The sequence below is a fragment of the Acomys minous genome, assembly GCF_964271855.1.
Source record: "Acomys minous genome assembly, chromosome: 6".
In the NCBI taxonomy this organism is placed as follows: domain Eukaryota; kingdom Metazoa; phylum Chordata; class Mammalia; order Rodentia; family Muridae; genus Acomys; species Acomys minous.
Window position 1 is genome coordinate 73998751 of NC_140487.1, and position 13801 is coordinate 74012551.

Consider the following 13801-nt stretch of genomic DNA (forward strand, 5'->3'; position numbering starts at 1 on the left):
TAACTAGACATTATAATTAATAAAAAAAAGCCATTATTTTTAAAACTTCAGAACATAGGTGATACACTAAACCTAATGAAATATTCATAAGACTTGTAAGAAATATATTACTAAGCATTATCAAAAGACGTAGGTAAGTAGGCAGGAATCCTGCTCACTGATATAAAGACAAGATCACTAAAACACAAATTTCCTTAAAGTCAATGAAATTCTTTTCATCTCTGTGGAATTTGACAAACTGATGATGCTACACCTACCATGGAAGAACAGAGGGCCAAGCAGAGTATAAGCAACAGTGATTAAAAGGCCATGGGTTTGTACAGGTACAGACAAGGTAAACTGTACAAAACAAGAACCTGGAAATACAAACATATGTCAAAATTTGGAAGGTGACAATAGCATTCTAAATTAGTAGTAGAAGGATTCAACAAACACACAGCCAACTGGCTACAAAAAGCAAAAATAAAGTTAGATACCTAGCCCACAGCAATGAATAAAAAGGGACTGTTGATAGAGTAAGGAAAAAAATAGAAAATTTTCTTAAATAGAACGAAAATTTTCCTTATAATCATATACCTTAAATAAATAAGGTTGAGATACTTTTTGCATTAAAAATTTTATAACAGAAGATTCCACAAACAAGGTAAAAAGATAAACACCCACTCAGAAACAGTACTAATAACCCATGTAGCAGACACAGGATCAGTATCCAGAACACAAAACAACTATGAATCGGGAGGAAAGGAATAATGTATTGACACGCTGACCTTGTACGAGAGGGGACTGATTAGTCCACCCCTCCCTTCACCCCTAACACAAAGATTTTAGCTAGAACTGGTGGTCACTATACCCACCTGCATAATTAGTGAAAAAGATAATAAATAAATAAATAAATATATAAATAGGTTATTCCCTTCTGCAAACCTGGACAGATGAAGTCTACACTTATATTCCTTGCCCTCTCCCACCAAAACACAAACACCCAACTCTATTGCCACACACAATTAGGACCAGTTGTCCTGGTTTGCTCTCTGTTGCTATGACAAACACCACAACAAAAAGCAACTTGTACCACAAAGGCTACAGTGCAGCATCAAGGGAGGCCAAGGCGGGAAGTACATGCAGGAACTTGAAGCAGAAACCAGCGAAGGAAGGCTGCTCACTGGCTTGTTTGCCTTGCCTTGGTCAGCTACCTTTCATACGCACCCAGGTTCCTCTTCCTAGGGAAGATGCGGCCCACAGTGGCCCACCCACATCAAATAGTAATTAGAAATATGCCTCAAAGCCAGCTGCGGCAGCACACACTTTTAATCCCAGCACTAGGGGAGGCAGAGGCAGGCAGATCTCTATGAGGCTGAGGCCAGCCTGGTCTACAAAGCAAGTACAGGACAGCCAGGGCTGTTACACAGATAAATCCTGTCTTGAAAAAAAAAAAATTACACGCGCGCACACACACCACACGTATGTATGTATATTTTTCTCTGCCTTACAAACATAAATGCAGGCTAACCTGATGTAGGCCATTCTTCAATTGAGGTTCTCTCTTACAGGGTAACTCCATGTTTCTGTCAAGTTGACAGCTGACGCTAAATACACCACCAATAAAGACATGCAGAGAGAATGCAGAGGTGGCTTTCCAAACACGCCTCTGTCCTGGTTTTTTGTTTTGTTTTTTAAAGACCTATTTTTATTATGTATACAATGTTCTGTATATGCACACCTGCAGGCCAGAAGAGGGCATCAGATCACATTATAGATGGTTGTGAGCCACCCTGTGGTTGCTGGGAGTTGAACCCAGAACCTCTGGAAGAGCAGCAGCTAGTGCTCTTAACCACTGATCCATCTCTCCAACCCCACCTCTGTCCTGTTACATGAGTCCAGTTCTTTTTACCCCATGAAATGCTACAGTTTTCAACTTGAATGTTGCCCAAAGAGCCATGTGTTGAGGGTGTGGTCCCTAGTCTGTGGCAATACTAAGAGGTAGTTGACCTTGAACATGTAGTGTCCTATGGAAGTTAGGCCACTGGATGATGACGTTAAAGGATCCCAGCTCCTCCCTGTCTCTTTTTGTTTCCTGGTCACCAGGATGTGAGTAAACTCCTCTGCTACACACTCCCAATATAGTTTAATGCCTTGTCCAAGCAACCATGAACTGAAACCTCTTAAAACTATAAGCCAAAATAAACCTGGTCCTTCACATGAGCTGATTTATCTCAGGTATTTGTTAAACCGAAGAAAAAAAAAACGATAGTTTAATTTCTATAACTTACAACAAAGAATTTGATGAAGTTATTTAATTAACTCCAGAGCAAAAATTAGTCAAGGAAAGGGCAGTACTCATTTTTGATAAGCCTTTAGATAAATAAATTAGCACATAAGTAATAGGGCTATAAAATTACAATCTTGAAATCCTAAAATGAGCATAATTAACTTAAATAAATTCTAACAACCCATTTTAGTACATGCCACTTAATTAAAAGCAGATACACATCAAAACAGTGATCCAATGATTCCAGCAGCTGTATAGGTGTCTCACAAACACATAAGCTTGTTTATTCTGATCCCTAAACTTTGAAAATTTAGCAAAAATATGCATAAATCAACACTAACACTGAAAAGTAATTTTTCGGCATTATGAGCTAAGATGTCACTCTGTAGGATGCTGGAAACAAGCTGGACCTGGCTATGCAGGGCTCTGACCCTGGCTGATCACAAGGCTGAGGCAGGAGGACCACAAACCCAAGGCACATCAGGCTACAGGCTGAATCTGAGACCAGCCTTGACAAGTGGGTAAGATCCTGTCTCAAAAACCAGGAATAGAAAAAGGGCAGAAGATACAGCTTCATGGTAGAGGGCAGAGTACTCGTGTATAGGCCTTGTGTTTAATGACCCGCACGAACAACCACACACCCACACTCACTCACACACTCTCAATATACACACATATACACACTCACACATATACACTCCACACATACACACACACACAAAAAACAAAAAAAACAAAAAAACCCTAGTTTTTTTACTGCCCCCAGACCACTCCCTCCACTGTGAAAAGTGATGATTCTGTTGACTTATAACTAATAGCGATAAAACACCGGGCCCTTCTCACCCTTCGGTTACTAAATTCCTTAAAATTCCTAATAGCAAACTTCCAGCAAAATTCTGGATGGAAGTGAGTGAATTATTTCACCAATGTCTCCATCAAGTACCTTAGTGTTTTCACCAATATAATTTACAAAACAAAGATTAAAAAAAAAAACTTGCCCCCATGATGGATAAAGGAACAATCCAAATCAGGACAGCTGCAGCCAAGAAGACTTCTACAGAGATGAAAGTGAGTTATGGATGTGTATAAATAGGCAAGAAGATAGGACAGTCCTCCAGAAAAGCCACCAGCCTTGGGAACCTCAGGACCAGGAGGGAGCAGAGTCTGGCTTGGCATTCACCACAAATTTCACTCTCTAGGAACTTCCATAATTCAAAAGGTATCAGAACTGCGTGAGTGAGGCAATAAAGCCGGGGTCCAGAGCGCCCCTGCTCTACAGAGGAACCTCTAAGACTAGCATCAAAGAACTCATTTTCTTTCTTACCAGGTGAGAGGAAAAAAACAAAGCTATGATCCAAAAATCTCCTCAAAACTTTGGTGGAACACCTAACTTTACAAATCTTCAGTTCTGTGTCACATAGATTTCATCCTCTAAAACGAGATTTGTGATCTTCCTCTGAAGCTAAGAAGCAATCTTTCATTTCCATTTCAACATGATTTCAGTACTAGTTTCTTTCCACTACACTCTTGCCTTGGGCCAAAGGGCATAAAATATATAAATAATAACCATCTAACATTTCAAACAGGGCTCCCCTGCGAGGCCAGGGATGCCATGCTACGTGCGGAAAGAGGAGCGTCTGCCATCTTTGCACAGGCTGCTCTTACCAGCATGTCAGTGGCACTGAGGTAGTGCTTGCTGGCCATGCACTGTTCCAGCTTTTGAGGCACTTGCTTGATGTTCTCAATTTCATCCAGCAGGTTCAGGACATGCTTGTGCTCAATGCCTTCAATCCATAGTTTACGAAGCTCATCCCGTTTGCAATGCAATAGCATCTTGCAGGAAAGTAGATTCTCCTTTACCTACAATAAAACATATTTGATCTCGAGTCAGCTCAAAGTTTTGCCTCACCTGGTTAGCAGTCCTCACTGGTCCCACTGTGTGCAACAGTTCCTCCCTCCCTCCCACTCACTCCCCTCGGTTGGTCCCCCTGCAAAATTCTAACTCTGATTTTGGTACTGAGTCCCTTTCATGCATCACTGTCTCTCTGTGTTTCTACTTCTTCGTCCATGAGATGAGGAAACTGCTTCTAGCATACTTTGAGTGAATCTAGAACTAACTGCAGTGGATGGTGGGCACTCTGGAAATATGAAGCACCATAAAATGTACGTCCACCTCCACAGGGAACGATGAGTATGAGACTCCAGTGCTCGTTTTCCATCCCCAACCTCCCTTGCAGCTGGCGGTCACTTGGCCCACGCTTACAGTTTTAAAACTCCAGCCAAAGTTTATGACCAAAGATCTCAGTGCTTTTCCAAAGTGACCACAATAAAATTAAGCCCAAAATTGAAAAAGGAGTAAACATATGCACAGATAATCCCAAAGAGACATGACAGATATAATTTGCTTGCCATTTTCAGCATCGGTTAGTAAAATTAATATATTAAATAGACAATCTCCAGCATCTTCTGTGTATCTGTACATTCTAACTGCTGCACAGGCAAAATGTGACCAAATAAAGGCAGAGACGTTTGGGAGATAAAGGAGGTTAGCGGTGGACAGTGATCACAGTCACGAATAATAAAGTCTCATGTAGCTCAGGCTGGCTCAAACTCACTGGCCTTCACCTCATAATAGTGCTGCCTCCTCCTCACAAGCACTAGGATTCAAACATGTGCAGCCACATTTGGGTTGGGGTTGGAGACTTTTAAATTCATCATCATCTACAATTCACATAGCTGCTTGCGAACACTATTGACAGTCCTAGCATATGCTTCTATTTGGCGCTCAACATTTATTTAGTTTCGTTCCTATTTCCCCTGAGGTGACTGCAACTCTGGTGTAGCACTTGGTGCGTTCTGACAACCGTGTACACCTATGTAATCCAAACTGTCAACAGCGTGAGGCATGCCCGTCACCCTAGAGAATCTGTGTGCCTGTTTCTCCTGAGAGCCTAGATTGCTCTTTAGCGAGAATATAGTCCTTGTGATAACTGTAAAATGAAATTGCAGTATTTATCTAACAAGCATTGAAAATGTGAAGATAGATGCTAAAACTGCAAGGTTTCTTGAGGAAACAACTAATATGATTTTATAATTTCATAATACCTAAATCAGTTTTCTATAGAACTCTCGTGTAAAGAAAGTCCTGGATAGGAGGAACTTGTGATATCCTTTGAGAAGCATGGTAACATGACTCCATGGAATAGGAGGAGAAAATCTGACAAAGATGGTTCTGGTTTTTCACTATTGTTTCTTGCAATTCCACCACAGTAAAAGCAAAGAAAGCCTACAGACACTGACATCAAGAAAGAAAGGAAAAAAAAAAAACAGAGGAAAAAAGAGCAAACAAAATCACAGTACAATTCAGGAAGTCTGAGTGTTTCCGCCTAGAATGGGTTTAGCCACACCGAAGGGCAGCAGCAAAACACAGACAGCCTAAGTGGGGAACTCAGACTCCCCACAGGGATAGCTTAAAGACCAACAGCTCAGATGGTGAGTCCTTCAGCTGCCGGCACTAGCCAAAGCTGGACATTAGAAAGGCCATGGCTGAAGGCTGGGTAACAAGTACCAAAGAAAGCAAGAGGATATAGTGAAAGGGGAGCCTGGGAGCCAGATGATCCTTAGGGCCTCTGGTCCCTTAGCATTGTCAGTGGTTCAGCCCCAGGAACTCCGGCAGCTTCCCTCTCAGCACCACGCTGAGAAAGTTAGAATGCTCCTCAAGAAAAGTGACCTGGTTCAGCTTTAAAGGCATCTGAGTTTTCACTGAAGACACTGACAGTCCCACTCCTCACAGAAAACAGCCCCCCAATTTGCTCTGTGCTCAACTCCCTTGCATACAAATGGTAGCCAAGGATCGTTAGACAAAGAAAGTCCACAGAAAGAACTGACACGGCAAGTCCTCTGGGCATACACATAAAGCAACACTGAAAAGATTCAGCAGGTTGTACTGATGTGTTGGTTTATTTATACGTATCTCTAACAACAGAGGCTAAAGAAGAGGATGCCAGCTGTGATTCTGGAAGGGAAATGTGAGACATGGGAGGGGTGGGAGGGAGAAGATGGGAGAACTGATGTAATTATATTTTAATAAAATACTAAAAAAAGAAAAGGACTGACAATCATCATAACAAAAGAAAAGGACTGGTAAAGGAGAAACTATACAGGAAACAGCTTTCCTTAAAACTACAAATAATATACTCAGGGAAAAATAAGAAAAGCTAGTACATCTAAGAAATAAAACAGAACATGACAATTTTAGAAAATGAAAACTCTTTAATTTTTTAAGTGACATAAAATTGAGATAATAAAAAAGTTATGACACACTCCAAGTTTGTGTGTGTGTGTGTGTGTGCGCGCGCACATGTAAACAATGTTTTTTTTTTTATTAGAAGACTGAATTAAAGTTCAATAATTACCAAACAGGAATTCTGGAGGAAGGGAAATTTATTTTTAAAATATAGCAGAGAAAACTATTAATGAAATTTTAACAAATAAAATTTCCCAGAGTATTATTTCTCAAACAGGAAAAACACATGAACTGATGAAGACAACAGAATGAGAAGAGAGTGTGTGGAGGGAAGCAATGATCCAACAGCAGGCTGGCTGTCTCTGAGGATCTTCAAGGAAGAAGAAGAAAGGAAGGGAACAACACGGGAAAGGGAAGGGGAGGAAAAAAGAGAGCTGGAAAATGAGAGGGAGACATTAACAGAGAGTCAGACAGACAGCAAAGTGGGAGTGGTAATGAACGAAATCCAAAAGCTTTCTAAAGGAAAAGCAATCTATACAAAAGTTGGTAAAGTAGACCCCAACTAAAGCTTCTAAGACAAAGGAACATTATGTCTTTACAATTCTGAGAGAGAATTACTTACCAGAAAAGCTGTCAATTAAGTGAGAAGAAAGAATGAAGACATTTTCAGTCATGCAACTCTCACAAAGTAAACCCTGCATGAAGGGAATGAGCACACTTCTTAGAAATGCTGCTCCATCAATAAAAGAACACAGCGGAAACTGTCAAGGTTGGGATTCCAACACAGAAGAAGTCCACAGGGCTGTCCCCCCCAGGGAGAACAGGGGCACCAGCAAACTGCACAGAAGACAAAACCATGCAGCCGCTCAGATGTAAAATGTGCATAGTTACAATAAGATAGCACAGACAGTTTAAGCAAAACAAGCATAGCTATCATGTTTAGAGAAGAGGAAGGTGGGCGGTGTGGTGGTCAGGAGAGGAGAGGACTAAATCACCCTCCCTATACAGCAGAATCTAAAGGCAACTTCTAACACAGGAAACAGGATGAGCACACATCAGACGTGGGCGTGTCCAGCAGGGACTCCGGAAGCACAAGTTAGAGTCTTTGCGTGGCTGGATTTGGGACCTGGTTTTCTTTGACTTAAATATCTCTGAAGGTCATTCATCCATTCCCTTGTAGTTGTTGATCTAAGTAGTTGTTATTAAGCTCATTCTATTTTTTAAAAGTCTGTCAGAGTTTGATTTCTAATATTCTCTAATACTGTTTGTGAAAGACATAAGAAACTTTACTACCAAACTATCCTGAGTCTTTGACTTTTTGATTAGAAAAATCACTAAAAATAGAATATGGGGTCAGTCATCAAGAAAAAAGAAAAATATGAAGAATATCAAAATTAGACAGTGAGAAAAGGAGCCCGCTGCAACAAGGGCATGTGTGTATATGAGTGCCACAGCAGGCAAATCTAATCTAGTGACAGGTTTTATGCCAGCAGTTGTGCTCAGCAGGGTGTGGATGAGAACTGACTATAGGAAGCAGAAGGCCACAGCTGGCAGTGCACATTGTACAACCTAAGCATTAAGAAGGCTGAGGCAGGAGGAGCCTCGGTTTGAGGCCAGCCTCAAGTCCGAAGTTAACCTGGGCTACATAGCAGGAGTGAATTCTCTGACACAATAGTAACAAATTCAAGAATATAAATGCCCCATTCATTGACTTGTGCAATCAAAAATACATGCATATTACTACATGAAAATTATATCTCAATAAAGATGAAGAATAAGCCATTATAGGAAATAATATAAAGCCAGGATAGGGGGTATGACTTTAATCTCAGCATTCAGGAGGCAGAGGTAGACAGTTTTCTGTTAAGTTCAAGGCCAGCCTGATCTACATAGTAAGTTCTAGGACAGCGAAGGCTACATAGAGAGAGCCCGTCTTAAACAAATAATAAGAAGAAGAATAGATCTTAAACTAACAACAACAATAATAATAGGTCTAAAACTAACTACTACAGCAACAACAACAACAACAACAACAACAATAATAATAATAATAATAATTGAAAGAGAAAAAAAGAAAAGAATGCAGAGATCCCTGGTTAAAATAAGTACATAAAATAGTACTGTATGAACCAAGAATTCTACTACTAGGCATTCAGATAGTTTCCAACTCACGCTGTCACCTTCACAGTGACATAGAAGTGGGACACACTCAGTAGGAGCATTCCCTCAGATTCTCCCCACTTTCCAGGTGAGCATTCTGCTGTATGACATTCTGTAACAATGCTGGGCAGCCCATGCTTCAACTCCCAAGAGCCACACTGTCAGAAGGGTAAGGAAAAGACAGTCCACAGCACTACAGTCATTTTGGGATGGTCAATAGACAAGATACAGTAAATGTATTTTTCAGTTTGCCACATTTTCAAATTATGATGGGAGTACTTAGATATAATCCAACTATAAATCAAGGAACATCTGAATATCTAAAGAAAATGAAATTGGTAAGTAAAAGAAATCTGCATTGCCAAGTTCATACAGTGTTACAAAATCCAAGACATAGAATCAACATAAGTATCCAACAGATAAATGGATTCATTCTTAGAAAAAAGAGTGTTGTAGTCAGGGGTGGTGGCCCACACCTTTAATTCCAGCACGGGAGGCAAAGGCAGGCAGATCTCTGGTCTACAAAGAGAGTTCCAGGACAGCCAGGGATAAAAAGAGAAACACTGTCTCAAAACAAAACAAAAACAAAAACAAAAAAAGTATGATTTATCTTCTAAAATGAAGGGAATCCTTCAACAACATGGATGAAACTGGAAGACATGCTGAGGGAAAGAAACCAGACATACAAACACCATACACTCATTTACATGAGAATGAGTCAAACTCAGAAGAGACGAAAATGACAGTTACCAGAAGATGAGACTGAAGAGATGCTATCCAAGGATAGAAAGTATTAATCAGAAGTAAATGCAAAAGACCTGTTGTACAACATGTTAACTAAAGTTAACAGCAATGGTTTTTACTTGAAAATTGCTAAGAGATATTGTAAGTGGTTATACTACCAAAAAAAGTATCTATGTAAGGTCATGTACATATTAACTTGATTTCATCATTCCATAATGTGTTCATAATCCCAAAATACCATGTTGTATCCATAAATGTACATATTTTGATTTGTCAATTAATGAATTTAAATTGAGTATTTTTAAGTGGGGATAGGAAACAGGGGCTCCACTTGTTAAGAAGGAATCAAACTCATATAAACATTTATTTCTTAAATTCATGTTCTATTTTTATAAACGTGATGACAGCATTTTTGTTGTTATATTTAAATGATAAGGATAATTACTATTGAAACGTTATATTGCCCTGCCTCATTCATAAATAAACCATGGAAAGCCAAGGTGGTAAAATCATGACATCATGCTTTGTCCCCTTGGAACTATAGTAACTTGACATTTGCTTCAAATCGTGTGTCCAGAAGGGCCAAGAACCTCAGGCTCAATATACGGAACTGTAAGTCACTCTAATTAGAGACCAAAAGAAAAGAAGAAAATACAAGCAGGGCTCAAGACAGCTACTGAAAAAGGCAATGTGAGGTGCCTGAGAAGTAGCAGTTTTTGTAACCCAACCATGGGACAAAGAAACAAATAATGAAAACTACCTGGGGCTTTAAAAAAAAAGAAAAGAAAAACCAGCCTCAGCTTTTGTAAGAGGACTAGCAAAGACACACTTAAGAGAAGGTAGCAGATGCCTGCCTGCCCAAGGGAAATAGGTAAAGACCATAACCTTTGAGCCACAAAAGCAGAAGAGTGGTAAATTCAAATTGGGAGAAAGAAAGAAGGAAGCGCCTGTGTGTGTGCTAGCACCATAACAAAGCGAGACACCTGCGGCCAGAAAGAACCTGAGAAGTTCCCTCTGTGAGGAACAGTCACTACATCAACACATCAAGGTCACTTAGTTTACACATACAAAATACTGTTCTATCCCCTTTGTGGCAGCGGAAGGCGACAGGTAAGTGCCTTCATACACATCTGCCTCTGAGAAGGGCCCAACTGTGTTTGTTCTACAGAGTTTATAGAAAGGTCATAGAAATAATAAACTTGAGAAACAACACTTTGTTCTGCCTAAAAACGCTTTGGAACCACAGATCATGTTGAAATACACCTCACATTTTTACTTCCTATGGTTCCCCTTTAGTTTTTTTAACCTCCATTTTTGGGTTTTAAATTCTCTGAAAATCTCCCCTCAACTCATGCCCAGAGCAATACCTTTCCTATCAGGTACTGGATAGAGACAGAGATCAGGATACCCTTGAGCTCTATGGGAAAAGTACGCCGTGGTTCCCACAACTACAACAGCGCACTTAGGACTGCTGCCCAGCATTTAAGTCACAGCTCTTGTCACTGGCCATTGTTTAGCATGTCCATTTCTGGGAAACCTGACTCTTTCTTCCCTTTCTCATACAGATAGGTAAAAAATTTTCACTAACATTTAAGCTGTAAATAACATCTTTTTTTTAAAAATCATGCTGTCCTCCTCTGACATTCTTTATATTAATTAAGGCTATTCTTCATCCTAATTCTACCTTTCATGGTATACTCTCACATAAAAGCCAAAAGTCACTTTAGGTAAATGTTAAGCAATGAATGCTGCATCCCTGAATAATGAAGCCCCTAGCAACATCACTTGAATAATTATTCATAGTTATTTCTAGTTATAGGCAAGAAAAGCAGGTTTTTAGCATGGGATCTAATACCAAGAAAACAGCCAATAACAGATAAAATGTTAAATGTCTGTGTATATACACGGGAGCCAAGCGTATGCTCTACTCTACCCACCCTTCTTCTAGGGCAGACTGACTACTTAATACATTTGAAGAAATCTGCACTGAACTCATCTCATCTCCCCCTCAGACTGTGGAGAAATACCCCAAGCATGGCAGTCTTCAGTCTGTATCAATTAACTCCCATCAATGTCAAGGCCAATACAACAATCAACCATGAATGAGACTGGCAGAATATGAATTCTGAGGCATCCTGTTTTGGCCAATTTTACAGTGTATTCAACAATAATAGGATCACTCAAGAATTTTATTATCAACAGTACCTGACCTGATTGGTCATATATGGTTTTTACTTACAATAATTATTTTTTTATCTAGAAAAAATTTCCAAATGGACTTAGCCAATGTAAAATGTTCAAATCATTTGGGAAGAAAGTCAGACTCATCCGTCAGCATGCATTTATCCCAAAGGACATAAATTCTAACAATATAACCTAAATGGATATATGGAAATAATGTCCGAATGGGAGGTGATGCATGAATATGAACACATCTTCATACGACTTGCTCCACATTAAAATATATTCCTACACCATCAGGTAAAGTTTGCCTTTAAATGTTAGCCACATTATGTTGTTCTTATGTTCACAACCTTACCACTTCTAAAGGCTAAGCATTATAAATAGTATACACTGCACAATCATCAGATACATGGGCCAAGTGCAGATCAGTCTATTCATTGCATTCAAGTTCTTCTAACAGCCTGCTAGGCCCTGCGGCGCCAGGCCCCCTGCCACACCTCACACGGCAGCTCTCTCACGTCTCACGTCACTCTCCTGACTCTTCACGTTGCTCTCATTCAGCTGTCCCCATCCTGCCTCAGGATTTTTGCCCGCCCTTGCTATCCCTTCTTCCTCAAAGTCCTTACAGACTCTCTTCCTCGCCCTTTTAAGATATTGGCCTTCTCTGACCAACTTACTTAAAAGATGAAATCAAACCTTTGATCATTAAAAAAAAAGAAAGAAAGAAAGAAAAGAAAAACCTCTTACTCTTATGGTACAAAATTATCAAAACATGGAATAAAAGAAATTTACTTTGGTTTTACAGCATGTTGTTATTATTTGCAAAGTTTTCATCCTGCACTTCTCATCTAAATACTGGCAATAATTATTAACAGTGAACCAAAAACAATGATAAATTGGGTGACATTTACTTTCTTAGCAAATTAGTATCATAAAGGCTTCTTTTGGTTTGAGGGGGGCGGGGATTGTTTGGTTGGTGTGGTTTTTGTTGTTGTTGTTGTCCTTTCCCTCAGACTTTAGAATACTGAAAGTAAGACCGTAAATAGAGTGTGACTTCTGTAACAAACACAAGATCCTCAAGATGAAGCCCTTGTTTTCAGTACCAAGCCCAAGCAGACACATTGTCGGCAGCAATGACGCTATCGTATGGATGCTGAGTGGTAGGAGCAGAGCAGCAGTTACTGCTGAAACCTCCCTGGAGATCAGGGCAAAGTCCTCCCAGTCAGCCAAACTAAACAGAAACACAAATACCAAGAAGTCCCTCACCTTTACCACGAAAGAAGGTCAGCAGGGCAGACATTCATTTCCTGCTCTCTTCTGAGCTTAGTACCCTGGGTCAAAATGAACTCAAGTTTGTTTTAAATAAAAGCAACTCATCTATAGTTACAGGCAGGTTCACAGACAAATACGCAGGAGGAACCTACCACATCTAAAGGCTAAGAATGATAGCATTCCCTTCAAATGTGGCAATTATTTTTAAGTACAAAGATATTGCTTCAGAGAAGGCTAAGAGCTTACTGGTTCCAGAACTGGACTCTAAGAAGTTGAAACTCACATCTCTGGTGTCGAGTATACTTTATGCACTGCTTACAAAATCACAGGAAAAGGTCTGGAGGACAAGAAAGAATGTAACACCACCATAAGCACAGCTGTTCCTGCACAGGGAACCACCTCCCAGGTACATGAGGGGCAGATGCCAAAGAGGGGGACAAGCATGTTCCTCTGCACTCCTCACCCCAATATAAACAGAACAGATCTTGCCCTCTTATGTGCTTGGCATGTTGGGGTTCTGCAATGATTCATACTTGTTGTTTAAAGGTGAAAGACACTGCTTGAAAATTTACTGGAAAAAGTGTCAACAAAGACTTTAGAGTCAGGGAGTCCTTAGTTCACATTCTAAATCTGTTGAGCTAACAGATAAATTCAGACTCCAATACAGGCAGAAATTACTGTTACTTATCAAAGTACAGTACAAAAGAGTATTAAAGGAGTGCTCTGCCAAACACACAGCCTGAGGGCTCAGGAAATGGCTCCCTGAGCAGTATTCACAGCACATGAGAAGCTGAATTCAAACTCTAGCAGCCACATTGAAGCTGGGCATGGTAGCCCATGAAAGGAAATAGGTGCTAGGAAACAGACAAATGGAGCCCCGCACTTTGCTGGACAACAGTCTAGCTGAATCAGGAAGCTACAAACAC

General features: G+C 40.1%; 1 protein-coding gene across 3 annotated transcripts in view; it reads right to left on the reverse strand.

Moving 5' to 3' along the window:
* Nucleotides 1-13801, reverse strand: part of EXOC4 (exocyst complex component 4) — a 739217-nt gene that overhangs the window by 699240 nt on the left and 26176 nt on the right. For all 3 annotated transcript variants that reach the window (XM_084787371.1, XM_084787373.1, XM_084787372.1), the window contains exon 3: nucleotides 3935-4129. In XM_084787371.1, the coding sequence (XP_084643497.1) occupies nucleotides 3935-4129 (195 nt within the window). The remainder of the gene's footprint in view (nucleotides 1-3934; nucleotides 4130-13801) is intronic.